General features: G+C 46.7%; 1 protein-coding gene across 1 annotated transcript in view; it reads left to right on the top strand.

Annotated features, from left to right (window-relative positions):
- plxna3 (plexin A3) overlaps nucleotides 1-14,663 on the top strand; it is a gene marked incomplete at its 5' end in the record, with an annotated part of 40,867 nt that extends 26,204 nt beyond the window's left edge. Inside the window, 9 exons of the mRNA XM_084365798.1 lie at nucleotides 543-702; nucleotides 1,971-2,074; nucleotides 3,282-3,378; nucleotides 3,474-3,551; nucleotides 3,639-3,751; nucleotides 3,907-4,076; nucleotides 4,162-4,374; nucleotides 5,331-5,481; nucleotides 5,809-14,663. Of these exons, the coding sequence (XP_084221924.1) occupies nucleotides 543-702; nucleotides 1,971-2,074; nucleotides 3,282-3,378; nucleotides 3,474-3,551; nucleotides 3,639-3,751; nucleotides 3,907-4,076; nucleotides 4,162-4,374; nucleotides 5,331-5,481; nucleotides 5,809-5,904 (1,182 nt within the window). The 3' untranslated portion in view covers nucleotides 5,905-14,663. The remainder of the gene's footprint in view (nucleotides 1-542; nucleotides 703-1,970; nucleotides 2,075-3,281; nucleotides 3,379-3,473; nucleotides 3,552-3,638; nucleotides 3,752-3,906; nucleotides 4,077-4,161; nucleotides 4,375-5,330; nucleotides 5,482-5,808) is intronic.
- Nucleotides 14,664-14,886: the final 223 nt, after the last annotated feature.

The following is a 14,886-nucleotide window of genomic DNA, read 5'->3' as shown; positions in this document are numbered from 1 at the left end:
ACGTAGTGAAACTCTGTCTCTGACAGACTCTGAATCATTGTCTCCTTGTTGTAAATTCAGCATTAAATGAAAACAGTCAGTTGTGTGTTTCCTTGTACAAAGTGTCAGTTTGTGGCAGCATGGCTGTACCAGCCTGTCTGCTTCTGTGTCTAAAGTGCTAAAGTCTTACCTGCCAACATTTAGCAGCTGTTTGAACACACTGTTTACACTGATTTCACCATTTACACTCAATTTATGAAAGAAGAAACATTTTGTGGAGGCCGTCCATCCGTTCAATCTCGGTTCGCCTCGGTTTCTTTATTCCACTGAGGATGTAGTGTAATGACAGTGTAATAAAGTTCAGACAGATGACTCTCTCAATTCAATTCAAAGGAGCTTTATTGGCATGAAAGTTTAACAACAATGTTGCCAAAGCATCAAAACACAACTTGTCCAACACTCGGACAGAACACAACAAATAACAACACAAACACAACACCAAGACTGATTTACATTAATCATCTCTCTCTCTCTCTCTCTCTCTCTCTCTCTCTCTCGCTCAGACTCTGATGTGTATCCCTCCGGAGGGCGAGGCAGGGACGGAGGTGCCGGTGAAGGTGTTGAACTGCGACACAGTGACTCAGGTCAAAGACAAGCTGCTGGACGCCGTCTATAAAGGGATCCCGTTCTCTCAGAGACCTCAGGCCGACGACATGGACCTCGGTAACTGTTCACATCACACACACGACTGTCGGGGACTATTTTCAGCGGCGGATAAATCTAAATATACTACAGTGTGTGAGAGCATTGTGAGCTCATCAGTTAATGAAGACGTCGGCAGTGTGCGAGCTCGACTGAAGCATCAAGTGGTTCAGTCTGCTGCTGCTGCAGCGTCTGTGCTGTCAGAGCCACAGGTGTTCACCACGGCGTCCTCACCTGCTGACTGGAGGCAGAAACACCAGCAACACTACAACATGAACTCAGACGTCAGGACGCTGCGTCAAACATTAACCAGACTCAATGTGCAGCATAAAGACAGTGAATTCAATGTTTTAGTGATTTCTCTTAAATATCTGATTATTCTGAGTTTGAGGCGATCGCTTCATGCTCAGGGAACACAGGTGGTTTGGGAGTGACCACATTCATTCAGATCACCTGACGCAGTTCTGGAGACGCCCTCAGATGAACTGTGGCGTCCTGCAGGAACTAAAACATCTTCAGGGGTGTTTCTCCTGTTAGCATCCGCTCCACCTATAGAAACCCTGAAGCCAGCTGGCTCTTTCTTTACAAGCTGTCGTTTGTTTTTTTGTGTTCAAGCAGCTGACGGGTTTTTAAAAATGGCGTCCGTCGGCTCCGGAGAGCGTCAGCTACTCTGACGTTGGAGCTGAAAAAGTCCCTCAACACAGTTTCCAGTAACGATCGTTCAGTTCTTGTGGTGCAAACACAGTAAAAAGTTCTTAGAAGCAAAATAAAATGTTCCTCCAGTCAACGTAAAGACGACAGTGAACGATATCGTACGATCAGCGAGCGACTTGATGAGCGATAGAAAACTGACTGAGTTTACAGATTTACATCAGTTAGACATTAACATAATGCAGCAGGAGTGACTGTGATACCATTTTCTAACTGTAGTCGGCCTCTGTTATGTAATCTGATTAATGAGTTAAAGACATTTCAGACAGTTTGATCTATTAACTCAGTCTTGGATGTTTTTACATTTTACTGACGATTATATAACATTAATTAGGCTGTAAATGAAACGCTGTGTCAGCGTGGACACATCCTGAGTCTCAGTTTGTTACAGTGACGGTTGTTGGTGTGGAGGCGTCCACAGCTCACAGTGACGATGCTAACATGCTACATGTAATTAGCAGCTGTAGTGTTTGCTATCTTAGTTTAGCATGTTAGCATGCTAACATTAGCTTATTCTCAGTAAACACAGAGTGCAGCTGAGAAACAGGCTGAGCGCCTCCTTGTGTTTGTGTTGTCAGAGTGGCGTCAGGGCCGACTGACCCGGATCATCCTGCAGGACGAAGACGTGACCACCAAGATCGAGAGCGACTGGAAGAGGCTGAACACACTGGCACACTACCAGGTACACACACACACACACACACACACACACACACACACACACACACACAGAGTCAGTTTTTAAGGTGTAAACGTGGTGATCAATCATCTGAACTAATGTCTCCAGTGTTTAATGCTGTTGGTCATGAAGGGTTCAAGATTCAAAGATTCAAAAACTTTATTACTTAATAAATATTACTATAACGCATGAAACAATGAAACTCTATTCTGCCAGCGCATGGCTCGTATAAAAATACATACAGTTAATATAAACACAGAGCAGAAAAATATCTACAGGGGCTCGTTAATCCCAAATGCAATTAATGTAGTCGACCAATTACGGTAAACTTAATATGAGCGTGTCAGCTGGACACTGTGAGTGTGATGTTGAGATCTCTGTTTACTGATGTGTCTTGTTTCTGTGGACACGTTTCTGCTCCAGGACAATAAACGTCTTCTGTTCTATGAGAACATCGAACAGACATAAGAGAAAAAACACTACGTGCAGCAAATCTTCTAATTAATACCAAACCTAAAGTGCGATGTGCTGGCTCAGCTCGGTGAGTCCACAGGTTCATCTTTAGCTGTTGTTGAGCTGCAGGAGCTCTGGGGAAACATTATTGTTTAAAAACAGCACCTCGGTGCACAGGAGACTCTGAACCTTCACCCGATGGGATCATCTGAAAGGAGGTGGAACCAGGATGTCGTTTCACTACACAGGGCTGTGATAACAAGTAAACACCCAGGAACTCATTCTGCAGCGACTGTAAACAGCTGCAACAAGATGCTGATGTAACATCTCATCTTCACATTTGGACGCCAGGTAAACACCGTCCATCATCTTTGACTGTGTGCGAGCATCAGTAATGTTACGAGGGTTGGATGGTCGAAGGGATCGTGGGCTGAGTTCGCTGCTCTCAATCCAAAATGCTGCAATGCTCCAATGCTGATGAAACTGTTTCTGTCACGGGCCGAACACGTTTCAGCAACAGGAGCTGAAAAACATCTGAACGCTGCGTCTGCACGAGGCCGCTCGTCCTCCTGATGTCAGACGACGCTGACAGATCCTGCAGCGTCAGCCTCAGTCCGGGCTCCCTGACCGAGTCCTGGTTCTTTATCAGGCCCGGCTGTGACACGTGTGGAGCGTATTCAGATTGTGGACCTGATAAGAATCGACTGAATGGATAATTAGTCGGCTGATTGATGGATGTGTTGCTGTGTGTTGCTAGGTAACGGACGGCTCCCTGGTGGCGCTGGTCCAGAAGCAGGTTTCTGCCTACAACATCGCCAACTCCTTCACCTTCACCAGATCACTGAGCAGATACGGTACAGCACACACACACACGCACACACACACACACACACACACACACACACACACACACATTAAATCTTACTGACGTCTCTCTTTGTGTCTTCAGAGTCGTTACTTCGAACGTCCAGCAGTCCAGACAGTCTACGATCCAGAGCTCCAATGATCACCCCGGACCAGGAGACAGGTGCTGTAGTAGTAGCAGTTGTAGTAGTTGTGAGTAGTATATAGTGTACTGTGTGTACTTTACTGTCTGTGTGTCTTCTGCTCTCAGGAACTAAACTGTGGCACCTGGTGAAGAATCACGAGCACAGTGATCAGAGAGAAGGAGACCGAGGCAGCAAGATGGTTTCTGAGATCTACCTGACCAGACTGCTGGCTACCAAGGTAACACACGTCATGACGATCCATCCTGTAGCTGTCGAGGGATTTAAGTGTGGACTGAAGGACGGTTCCATCCATAAAGGCATTTTCTGTTCAAGGTTTTTTGAGTTATGGCTGCTAAACATTTCTATCACATGCTTTGGTCCTCCCACCACCAGGGAACGCTGCAGAAGTTCGTGGACGACCTGTTCGAGACGGTGTTTAGCACCGCCCACCGAGGCTCTGCTCTCCCATTGGCTATCAAATACATGTTCGACTTCCTGGACGAGCAGGCTGACAAACGGCAGATCAGCGACCCGGATGTCCGACACACCTGGAAGAGCAACTGGTGAGAGAAGCATCAGGACTTCATCATGAAATCAGGCACAAAGCAGTCTGAAGATGTGACGCATCTGTTCTCTGTGTGTCTGCAGCCTTCCTCTCAGGTTCTGGGTGAACGTCATTAAAAATCCTCAGTTTGTGTTCGACATCCATAAGAGCAGCATCACCGACGCCTGCCTGTCCGTCGTCGCTCAGACCTTCATGGACTCCTGCTCGACGTCCGAACATCGGCTCGGCAAAGACTCTCCGTCCAACAAGCTGCTCTACGCTAAGGACATCCCCAACTACAAGAGTTGGGTGGAGAGGTAGAGAGCATGCTAACTAGCTTAAATACTGCAAAACATAACAACAGCAGCAGCAGCGTTGAGTAGAAACTAGTAGAGCTGCAACAATTAATCAATTAGTTGTCAACTATTAAATTAATTAGCAACTTCGTTGTTGCTCGTTAAATGTGAATATTTTCTGGCTTCTTTCCTTCTCTGTGACATTAAACTGAATATCTCTGACAAAACAAGACAGATGAGGACGAAACACTGATTGAAATGTTTTAACATTTGTGACATTTTATAGACCAAATCGAGAAAATAACCAACAGATGAATCAATAATAAAAACAATCGTTAGTCGCAGCCCTGCGTACGAGTGTCATGAGTTGATTCCCTAACATTTATAAGTTGACTTGTCTCACAGCCTCCTTTTATCTTCACCTCCGGGTTATTTAGACTTTTATTTTTAAAACTCTTTTTTACTCTTTTGTCTCTTTACTTGCACTAAATGTAGAACTTTAAACTTGTCTCACATGCATGTAAACATTTAATTCAAACTCACAAGCTGCTTTTATGTCTCTAATCAATTTACAATCAACTTTACGGCAGCTTGTAGGTTCGAATGAGTTTATTTGCAAAGAAACTGAGGAAAATCTGTGTGTGAGCTCCTTTTATACAGAATAAATCAGATGAAGTGGTCAGAAGTAGAACTGAGGAAGTCGAAAGCTCCCGATCTCAGAGTTGTATGTGAATGTTGCTTCAGCTAAGCTGTCACACACGGGACGCTACAGAGAGGTCGAAGCAAGAAGGTAAACACTACTGTGTGTGTGTGTGTGTGTGTGTGTGTGTGTGTGTGTGTGTGTGTGTCTGTGTCTGTGTCTGTGTCTGTGTCTGTGTGTGTGTGTGTGTGTGTGTGTGTGTGTGTGTGTGTGTGTCTGTGTCTGTGTGTGTGTGTGTGTGTGTCTGTGTGTGTGTGTGTGTGTGTGTGTCCTGCAGGTACTACAGGGATATCTCCAAGATGCCCAGCATCAGCGATCAGGACATGGACGCCTACCTGGTGGAACAGTCCCGTCTCCACGGCAACGAATTCAACACACTGAGCGCGCTCAGTGAGCTCTACTTCTACATCAACAAGTACAAGGAAGAGGTGAGGGGGGCGGGTTGAAGTTAAAGACGCCGCTCGCTGATCCGTCTCTGTTGGAGCAGCTCCAACATCGTTCTGTGTTGAACTTGAAAGAGAAACTGAAGTGAAAGATATTAAAACGTAAACACTAACGGGCCTCCGTGTCAGGACCGGATCGTAGCCCAATGTCCGCTTGGTTCTGAAAGAAGGGAGAGGTCTCACTCCTTAACTACTTCCATCATCAGCTCTGGATCAAACGATGTGTCTAATTTATCAATGATCTCGATGAATTGATTAAACGATGTCATACCCGTGTAAGTCTGATATGATTTCCGTCCTCTGTCTCTGCAGATCCTGACGGCGTTGGATCGAGATGGGTACTGTCGCAAACACAAGCTGAGGCACAAACTGGAGCAAGCCATCAACCTGATGTCTGGAAGCAGCTGAGAGGAGGGGAAGGACGAGCTGGACTGATGGACCGATGGACTGATGGATGGATGGGGGATGGGGAGGAAGAATGGGGGAGGGGGAAGTGAGGGCATTTTGTTTTTCTGAACTGTTTGAACAGTCAGCTGAACTTCTCAGTGTTGGACCGAACCGACAGCCACAGCTCCGGCCGTTAACAATCAATCCATCACCAATTTATGTGTCAGTTGATTGATTGATTGATTTGAAGACTGATTGACTGACTGGCTGGGACCCCGACTACCTCCGTTTGGTGGGATTTGGGGCAGAAAATCAGTTTCCAAACCGATTTGGATACATTCACAGCTCGACTTTAACGTAGAGTGGAGTCATTTTCGGGGGAAATGTAACCTCCTCGATGAATCTGTCGGTTTGGATTTGGATTTAAATTCACTGCAGATGCAAGCAGGGATCAAAACGAGGGGGCGCGGCTGTGGAGACGAGGCTGAAGACTGAGTCAGGTTTCACCAAACAATGGATGTGGATCGATCGACCTGTCTTCAGGACTCACAGCTGGTTTGGAGCTGTGAAGATGCTGCTTTGGAGAGCAAAAGGTCAAGTCAAGTTCCCGTCAAAGCTGCGGACTCGTTCTTGTCCGAAGGATCGACTGATGTGAAACGAAGCTGATGGTCAGAGGGTCACAGTAAAATCACAACAGGCTTGACCTTACCTTGAGAGCCTCATTATAGTCGGGATGAATCCAGGCTGAATATCAAAAGGTCACGTCGCTGATGTCGTTATCTTGGGCCTCGCCTCGAGTCCTTTGCCTTGTACTGAAGGATTCACTGTAAGAAGTTCAGGTCAAGCTTTAAGGAAGAAAGCGTCAAAGTCAGTCTCGAACGAGTGTGCAAAGGATTCAGGAGGTTGTTTCAAGCTTTAACGAAGGAGACAAACAAAAAAACTGATGTCGCAAAAACTGATGACTTTACTTTTCCTTGAAGCCGGTGCTTTGTCTCGGAAGACGTGGAATTTGACTTGACCCGGACTGTTCGAGCCTCGGCAGGATCTAGAAGTTTCGAAGTTGCTGTTTTAAATAACCACTTGATGTTTTTTCTCTGGACAATCACTCTGTACCACAGCACACTGAGCCTGATGCCTACTGACCGACCAGAACCTGTGTCCATTAACCCGTCTCCTCCCACCATCTTCTCCTTTCCCTCCATCCTCAGACCTTCACCTCCTACTTTGCTTTACCCATTTCGTCTCCTTCTCTGTCTTCTCCTTTCTGTCCTTCCTCGTTTCTTCTTCACCCCACTTTTTATTCTCCTCTTCCCCCTCGACCCTGCTCCGTCATTGGTCAGTCATGCTGGCCTCTGGCCATCTTATTGGCCAGGAAGACTCTTTAGTAATGTACTGCCCGACCAATCAAGACTGTGGAATTCGCCAGAATCGTGACTCGTCAAACAGAAATGAATCCAGAATTAAGTTTTTAATACATTCCAGCACAGGCACACAGGCGAGGTCTGTAAATAAGCAGGTTGACTCGCTCCTTTTTCAGGAAGTGAAGAGCTTCAGAAATTGGACTGACCGGCATTTTTCAGGACCAGAACGACCCGGGAGACGGAGTTCTGGATTCAGCACCAGTTGGTAAACTTTGAACTGGTTGGTGCAGATCGCTTTATCGTCGGACCTTGCACATACGCCCACATACAGCCATGCTTTACAGCGCCATGCTAACCGTGCCCAGGGGGAAATACTGTGCAGAGCTACAAGCCCAGTGCCATGTAAAGACCGGACCGGATCGTGTCAGAACTGGACCGGACTTGGACCAAACCCGGATCAAAAACAACCTGGAATTGAGTTGTGACCGGACGGGACTCAAGAACTTTTCAGACTTGTGGCCATAATTGTAAACAACAAAAAAGAAAGATAATAATAATGATGATGATTAAAGTATAAAAGTAAAAAAAGAAAACAAAAAGAAAGGAAAAAAATAAATATTGAAATGTTAACATGTAATAAGAACTTTGTGGATTTGACAGTTTGGATTTTAAGGAGCTGAACTTGTATAAAGCTGAACATTATGCTACATCAGTGTGAGGAGACGGAGAGAGAGAGCCAAGAGACGGGGCGACGGATCGGACTGACCCAAACCGACCCCATCCTCACACCACCGGATCGGATCGGATCAGACCGGAGTAAACCGGACTGAACGAATCTCTTCTGCTTTGAACCTGCAGGAGCTGAACTGAACTGAATCTCAGCTCTGTGTGTCGAAGGTGGAAAAACAAACAGGAACCTTTTGGCACTTTTTTGCCAAACTGGATGTTTGAACAGAACCGGGGGGGGTGTGTGAGATGGAGGGCGGCCCGGAGGTTTGGGTGGTGTTAGCAGGGGTTAAATTGTTGCATGTGTAGCTTCAGATGGAGTCTTTAACTTGATGAGCTCTTGTACAACCTAAAGGAGGATGAAGGAGCTTTCACACTGCCGGCTCAGTCTGCAAATCCAAATACATCAGTCTGCCTCCTGACCTCAGGTGCAGACGGAGGAGTTGGACCTCCACCTGGATGGTCTTCTTCAAAATTCACACTCTGTTGATGCTGGTCAACAAAAAACTCCAAACACTGAAGCCAGTGTGAAACGCTCTCATCCTCTGGTTGAACGATGGGTAAATCTTGGACGGAGGTGGCAGAGCTGCACCCCTCACGCCCCCACACGCCTCTGTCTTTCTGTGGTAGAACATTTTCAGTCTGCACAGTCGGATCATGTTGTTCTGAAGTCGGTTGTGGGTCAAAATTAAAGTTTAACGGTGATATTTCATCAAAACAAAAGTTCTGTGCTCACATTAAAGGTGCAATATGTAAGAGTTTTAGTTTAAAACACAAGAAAATATGAAGAAATAACAGTTTGGATGTTTCTGTCAGACGTCTGCGTATTGTGTCGCAGAGATGGCTATTGAAGTTAGCATGCTAACCAGCTAGCCCCTAGACGAGATGAGTCCAATAGTTAACACCAACTCGGAGCTCCCGGTCCCGGCAGAGTCAGCTGATATGACCGCTAGCTGCACAGCTAACTGAGCCGACGGCAGCTACAGTTAGCAGCAGTTAGCGGCCATGTTTGGATTCTTAGATACTGCACCTTTAAAAACAATGAAACAAAAAGACGCATTTAAAAATGAGAATCTGTGCAGACTTCAATGAAAAACATTAATAGTTCAGCCTCCATTACTTCTTTATTTGTTCTGTTCCGGACCGGAACCATCTTCAGTTAATGTGTTGAAAACACCTTCAGGTCCGTCGACCCGCTGTCAGCTGGGAAAATGTTCTGCCACAGCTGGAGCGTCTCTCTTTTGGCTCTCTGTGATGCCATAAAGCTACGAAGCACCTTTTTATTTTCTTGCTGTTGTTTCACTGTCGTTTGAGTCTTTGGGGCCAAAAGGACCCAAGAGGAGGAGGAAGAGGAGGAGGAGGAGGAGGAGGAGGAGGAGGAGGAGGAGGAAGGGTCCTGATGAAAGACTGCCTTTTAGATGATTAATTATAGAACAGGGAGGGAAGCCACTACCATACACATACCACTGTTCATCCAACCTGTGTGTGTGTGTGTGTGTGTGTGTGTGTGTGTGTGTGTGTGTGTGTGTGTGTGTGTGTGTGTGTGTGTGTGTGTGTGTGTGTGTGTGTGTGTGTGTGTGTGTGTGTGTGTGTGCGTGCGTGCGTGCGTGCGTGCGTGCGTGCGTGCGTGCGTGCGTGCGTGCGTGCGTGCGTGCGTGCGTGCGTGCGTGTGTGCGCTGCTGCTGCGGTGGAAACTCAACCGTTAAATCACTGATCGTATCTGCAGCTCAATTAAAAATCTTTTTCTTTAGCGTGGCACCGTGTAAATCGGCCGATCGGTATCTCCAACACTCCTCACATCTCCGATCAAAGATCTGATCAGACCTCTGATCAGATCTTTGATCGCCCTTTAAACTCAAAGTCAGCGATAAAAACATAAATCGAGCTAAAATGAACCACGTCCTCTTTAATTGTGTCCTCGTCGCGATTTTGACCAGAATTTACCTTTTTTTTGTGTCAGTGAGATGAGATGTGAGTTTACAGGAAGAGAGGAGTTTCTGTCAGCATGCTGAGGAGGAGGAGGAGGAGGAGGAGGAGGAGGAGACGTGAGCGAATCCCTAGAGGAGAATGTAAAGGCAGGGAAAGGGATGATGCATAGACAGTGTAGAGGAGGAAACGCTCGCTGCATGCTGAGGAGTGAGGAAGAGGAAGAGAAACGAGGAGGGTCCGTCGAGCAAAGAGATGAAGAAGAGGAAACCTGATGTTCTTTAAATGCAGAGAGGATAAATAAATGTTAGAGTAGACGGCGCGAGGATCAGGATGAAAGAGGAGGTCAGAATCTGTTTTTGCATGCTGAAGTAGAAGAAGAGGAGGAGGAGGAAGAGGAGGAGGAGGAAGAGGAGGAGGAGACTCTGCTTGAATACTGAGAGCAGGCGAGACGGAGAATACTGATCAGGGAGAGAGAGACGGAGGCAACGTCATCCATCAAACCAGCTGAGGGAAGAAAAGGTCTGTGAGAGGAGGAGGAAACACTCCCAGTGCAGAGAGGAAGAGGAGGAGGAGGAGGAGGAGGAGGAGGAGATTCAGTTCTGATCCAGGACTGCTGGACCGCTGAGCACGGTCCTGGGTGAAGGAAACTGAACATGTCAGGCGTTAATCAAATTCAGCACAGAAAGAAAAAGTCAGTGTCAACAAAGCACTGTGATCATGTTAATGTTTAATTTGACTCAAACATCAGGACGGTGTGACGACAGGTGAAGGTGAACGTGCGGCCGTGAGCACACCTGTCCACGTGTATGATGTTTGCTAGTAATCTCATTTATCAGGTGAATCGTGTGGATAACGTCGTCCCGTCTGGAGCTTTTCTCCTCCCTGTCGTGTCGAGATGACTTCTGTAAAATCAAAGATGTCCTCCCTCGCTCTGCGACGTGAGCGCTGCTCCTGGTGGCCGGACGACATAAAGCAGACTGATGGAGTTTTAATCAGCAGCGGACGATCATCTCTGCTGCTGCCAGACAAAGTGCCTTTTGTAAAACTGAATATCAAAAACTGTAATGAAGCGAGCATCAAACACTGAGCCTGTCCTCCAGAAGAAAACCCACAGCGTTCGTTGTTGAAACGATTAAAACCTCAGATCAAATCGTGATTAGTTTCTATGAGATCCACAAAACGCGTACGCCTCGTTTGTAGTTTTATGCCCCCTAGTGTTCAACACAATGACCTGCATTTCTTTACTGATGCAGCTGATCTACGTCCACGAGAAGCGTTTCAGACAAACACAGGACCAGTAATTCGTGCAACGAGTGAGGAGCTCGTCCTGCCTGGTGTGTCCCCAATTAGACAGCTAGCATGCTACCAATGTTAGCTTAATATGCTATCAAATTTTTAATAAATATCTGTAATACATTCATCAATCAGTTAGCAAAGTCGTTTTTATGTTAACATCCCCTGAAAAGTGCACATCAGAGTCAGACCGATGATCAGGACCGAGACCCAGCTTTGTTCTGTTTTCTGTGATTGAAATAAATTCATTTAACAATTCAGTTCTTCGGCTCTGACGCAACATCCCAGCTGGCTAGAGGAGCTTTAAGAATCAGAACTTTGGTTTGTTTCGATTAATAAAGTTTGTTGGAACTTTTTCAAACTGACGTATCAAGAGGAGGTGAGCTCAGGTCACCAGGAGGCACACCGGCTAACAGCTCTGATCTGTAGTGTTTCTGCAGTATGTGTTCAGGCCACCGGGGGCAGCACGGAGCATGTTTTCATCTCCGGATCCGTCCTGGACCTCCAGACTCTGGACCTCCAGACTCTGGACCTGGAGGTCCAGAGTCTGGAGGTCCAGAGTCTGGACTGACAGAGAGCCAGAGCACGGAGGGTGAACGAGGACACAGAGGAGAACGAAACCCTAAAAAAAAATCAACATTCAGATGATTTCCACTGCGGCAGCGACCGCGGTGTGTGTTTGTTTCAGTGTGACACACACACACACACACACACACACACACAGCTGGGAGGAGGTAACAGAGACTGAGGAGGGTGGTGGGAGGGCCGGGTCTAATTCCTGGAACAGCAAACAAAACAAACATGGATTGGACTGAAACCTGGTTTTAGCTGCCGTGTCCAACCATCTAAACACACACACACACACACACACACACACACACACACACACACACACACAGCTCAGAGTTTTTAACATCCTCCAGCGGTGAGATATTTATTGATTATTGTTTTCTTTCTTTTAATTTATTTTTCTGATGAGTTTTATTTATTGTGGGAGGACGAACATGTTTATCAGTTTGTTTATCAGCGTTAAAGAGAGACGAGCTCGTACTTTAACTGCATACACACACACACACACACACACGCGCACACACACACACACACACACACACACACACACATATCACACCTCCATGTTCAGGCTGAGAAACGACCAGCGACTGTGTGAAACCGACCCGTGACCGACCCGCTCTACCAGAGCGCCAGATGAAATGTAAAAGTTTTCATTTCTATTCATCTTAAAACCTTCAGACGAAACCTTTCAGTTGAATCCACATTAAACCTGTAGATCAATCAGAAGCGGAGCTGTGACCCGGAATGACGGACGGGTTCTGGTCGGTCGTTTCCCAATCTGTCCTTGTTTGTCCAATAACTGAGGAGGACAGATCGATCGATTCGATTGATTATAAATCGTCCATCTGACTCGCCTCGCTCACACAGCGAACAGCCGTCGTTCGAATCTTCTGACTCTTAATAACCCAGGAGCAGGGGGCGGGGCTAAACGGCGCTGATCCACACTGATCAAACATTTCAACTGGACTGAAAAAAAGAAAACGTTGAGCCGTTGTCAGGAATTAAAGACCCGCCGGCCTAAAGTTGTTTTTTTAAATATCACATTGGAAGTAATGAGACTTTGTGATCCGGCGCCGACTCGCTGGATATTTTAGTTTCTGTTCTGCTGATGATCAGTCGGTCGCTCAGTAGAAGTGGGTCACAGCGCCGCCCGCGTACACAACCAGAGTTGCCCTGATCTCCCAGAGGAAACCAATCAGAGCTGACTGCCCCCCCTCCCGCATTAAGCCCCTCCCACCCCTGCAGACTCCTAACAGACGGTTGGCCGACTGATAGACGAGTCGAGCCGACAGCCAATCCCAGCGGGCTTCATTGTACCATAGCAACAGCAAATCACTGGACTCCCCGCTGAGCGCGAGCGGGGGTCGATGTCTTTATTGTACCATAATATGATTATTATTACTACGATTATAATAATTATTATTCTGAGCCGGTGCTTCTCGGCTGCTGTCGGATCAGGACCTTCAAATCAACTTTATCCGTATGCACTTTCCTGAACAAAGTCTTGGGTTTTAAACACGATGCCAACAAAAACTCCCGGAGCTTGCCAAGTTGTTTCCTGTTCGGGCCTCGTTCGGGTCCCCGAGCCGCCAGTTGAGAAGCACCGCTCACACTGGATCTTGTGTCTTAGTTCAGGATGGGATTGTTCATTCAGGCGGCGCTTCAGGTGTCGGGTCGCGAGGCTTCATGACGCTTTGTAAACGCGATACGATGAGTCGCTGTGATGTCACGAGCAGATGTCGTGTAGTGGACGAAGAAGAAGACGGCGGTCCTCCAGCTGCTCTTATTGTTTGACCGGACCCAGAACCGATCCGAGACATGCGTCCACTGGAGAGCTTCAACGTTCACTAGTGAAGTCCAAGTGACGTCCTCAGAACTTTGATTGATTTGATTGATAAAAGACTTCTCTATGAGATGTTTCTGCTCAGTGAGTAACAAAACCGCTCACAACAATCCTGGAAATATGTAGTTAGGATCCAGCTCAGTTCAGAACCCGAGTTCTCCTGAAGACCCGGAGTTGTTGCTGTGGAGACACAAATGCTTGACAGAGGAAATCTGAGAGAACAATGAACCCAGACGAACGTCCACAGTTTGGTTCCTTACAGAAACAAAGTGCTGCGTCCTCGGTTCTGATGAACTGTAGAGATGAAAAGATCCAAATGTTTCCAGCCGCTGAGCGTTCTGGTCACCAGACGACTGGTGATACTTCACTTTAAACACAAAGTCAGACAGAACGAAGCTCTTAGACGAATTCAGATCCGTCAGTTGTATTTGTCATGTGGACTGTGGTGTGGCGGCGGTAACTCCCACGTGTCCTGAACGTGACGTCAGCTTCTCGCCGTAGTTTATTTTGCTGAATGTGAAGTAATCACGTTACCGCAGGAGTCTTTGAAGCCTCGCCTCCTCTTTACGTCCGCTCCTTTAAAAAACGTTTCATATTCTCAGCAGCTCGTCGACTCGTCGGAGCTGCTCACCGGGCGTTTCGCCTGACTTATCACATCGATGTTTGTCCACTACTGACGCGTACGCGATGACATCACAGCGCTCAGATCCTCCCACGCCGCTAATGAAGCCTCGTGATCCGCCTCCCGCTGCAGCACGGCGCCGCCGCTCATTCACTCTGCCTGGAAAAACTTGTTTTCACTGCGAATGCAGAAACACACGTCGCCTTGATGCAGTGCTTTCCAGGATGTAGTCAGGGCCCATTTTTTGATACCATTTGCCATTGCCTTGTTTTTATTTTTTATTTTTGCTGAGTTAAAATGTAATGATGATGATGATGATGATGATGAATCTTCTTCATGTAATAGCCTGTGTCAGTTTTTATACCATTGCCATTGCCTTCTGCTGAGTTTGTATATTTGTGTGATTTCACTAAAGTGTAATGGAAAAGTTGGACTCAGTGTTGGTGTGTCTGTTTTCATGTTACTGGACCAGTTGAGTCACAATATACCTTCAAATATTAAATATTAAATATCAGAGCATCAGTATGAAGACGTGAGAGGAGGCGTCAGCTGACTTTAAGTCTTCTCCCGCTGCACCGCCGTCAGCTGGCAAAGGTACAGACTAATTAATGGAGAACAATGATCCAGGCTCTGCAGAGCTTATCAGCAGAAACAAA

This window comes from Pagrus pagrus (genome assembly GCF_965226575.1).
Source record: "Pagrus pagrus genome assembly, chromosome: 11".
Classification (NCBI taxonomy): Eukaryota; Metazoa; Chordata; class Actinopteri; order Spariformes; family Sparidae; genus Pagrus; species Pagrus pagrus.
This window is presented reverse-complemented; position numbering and strand designations above follow the sequence as displayed.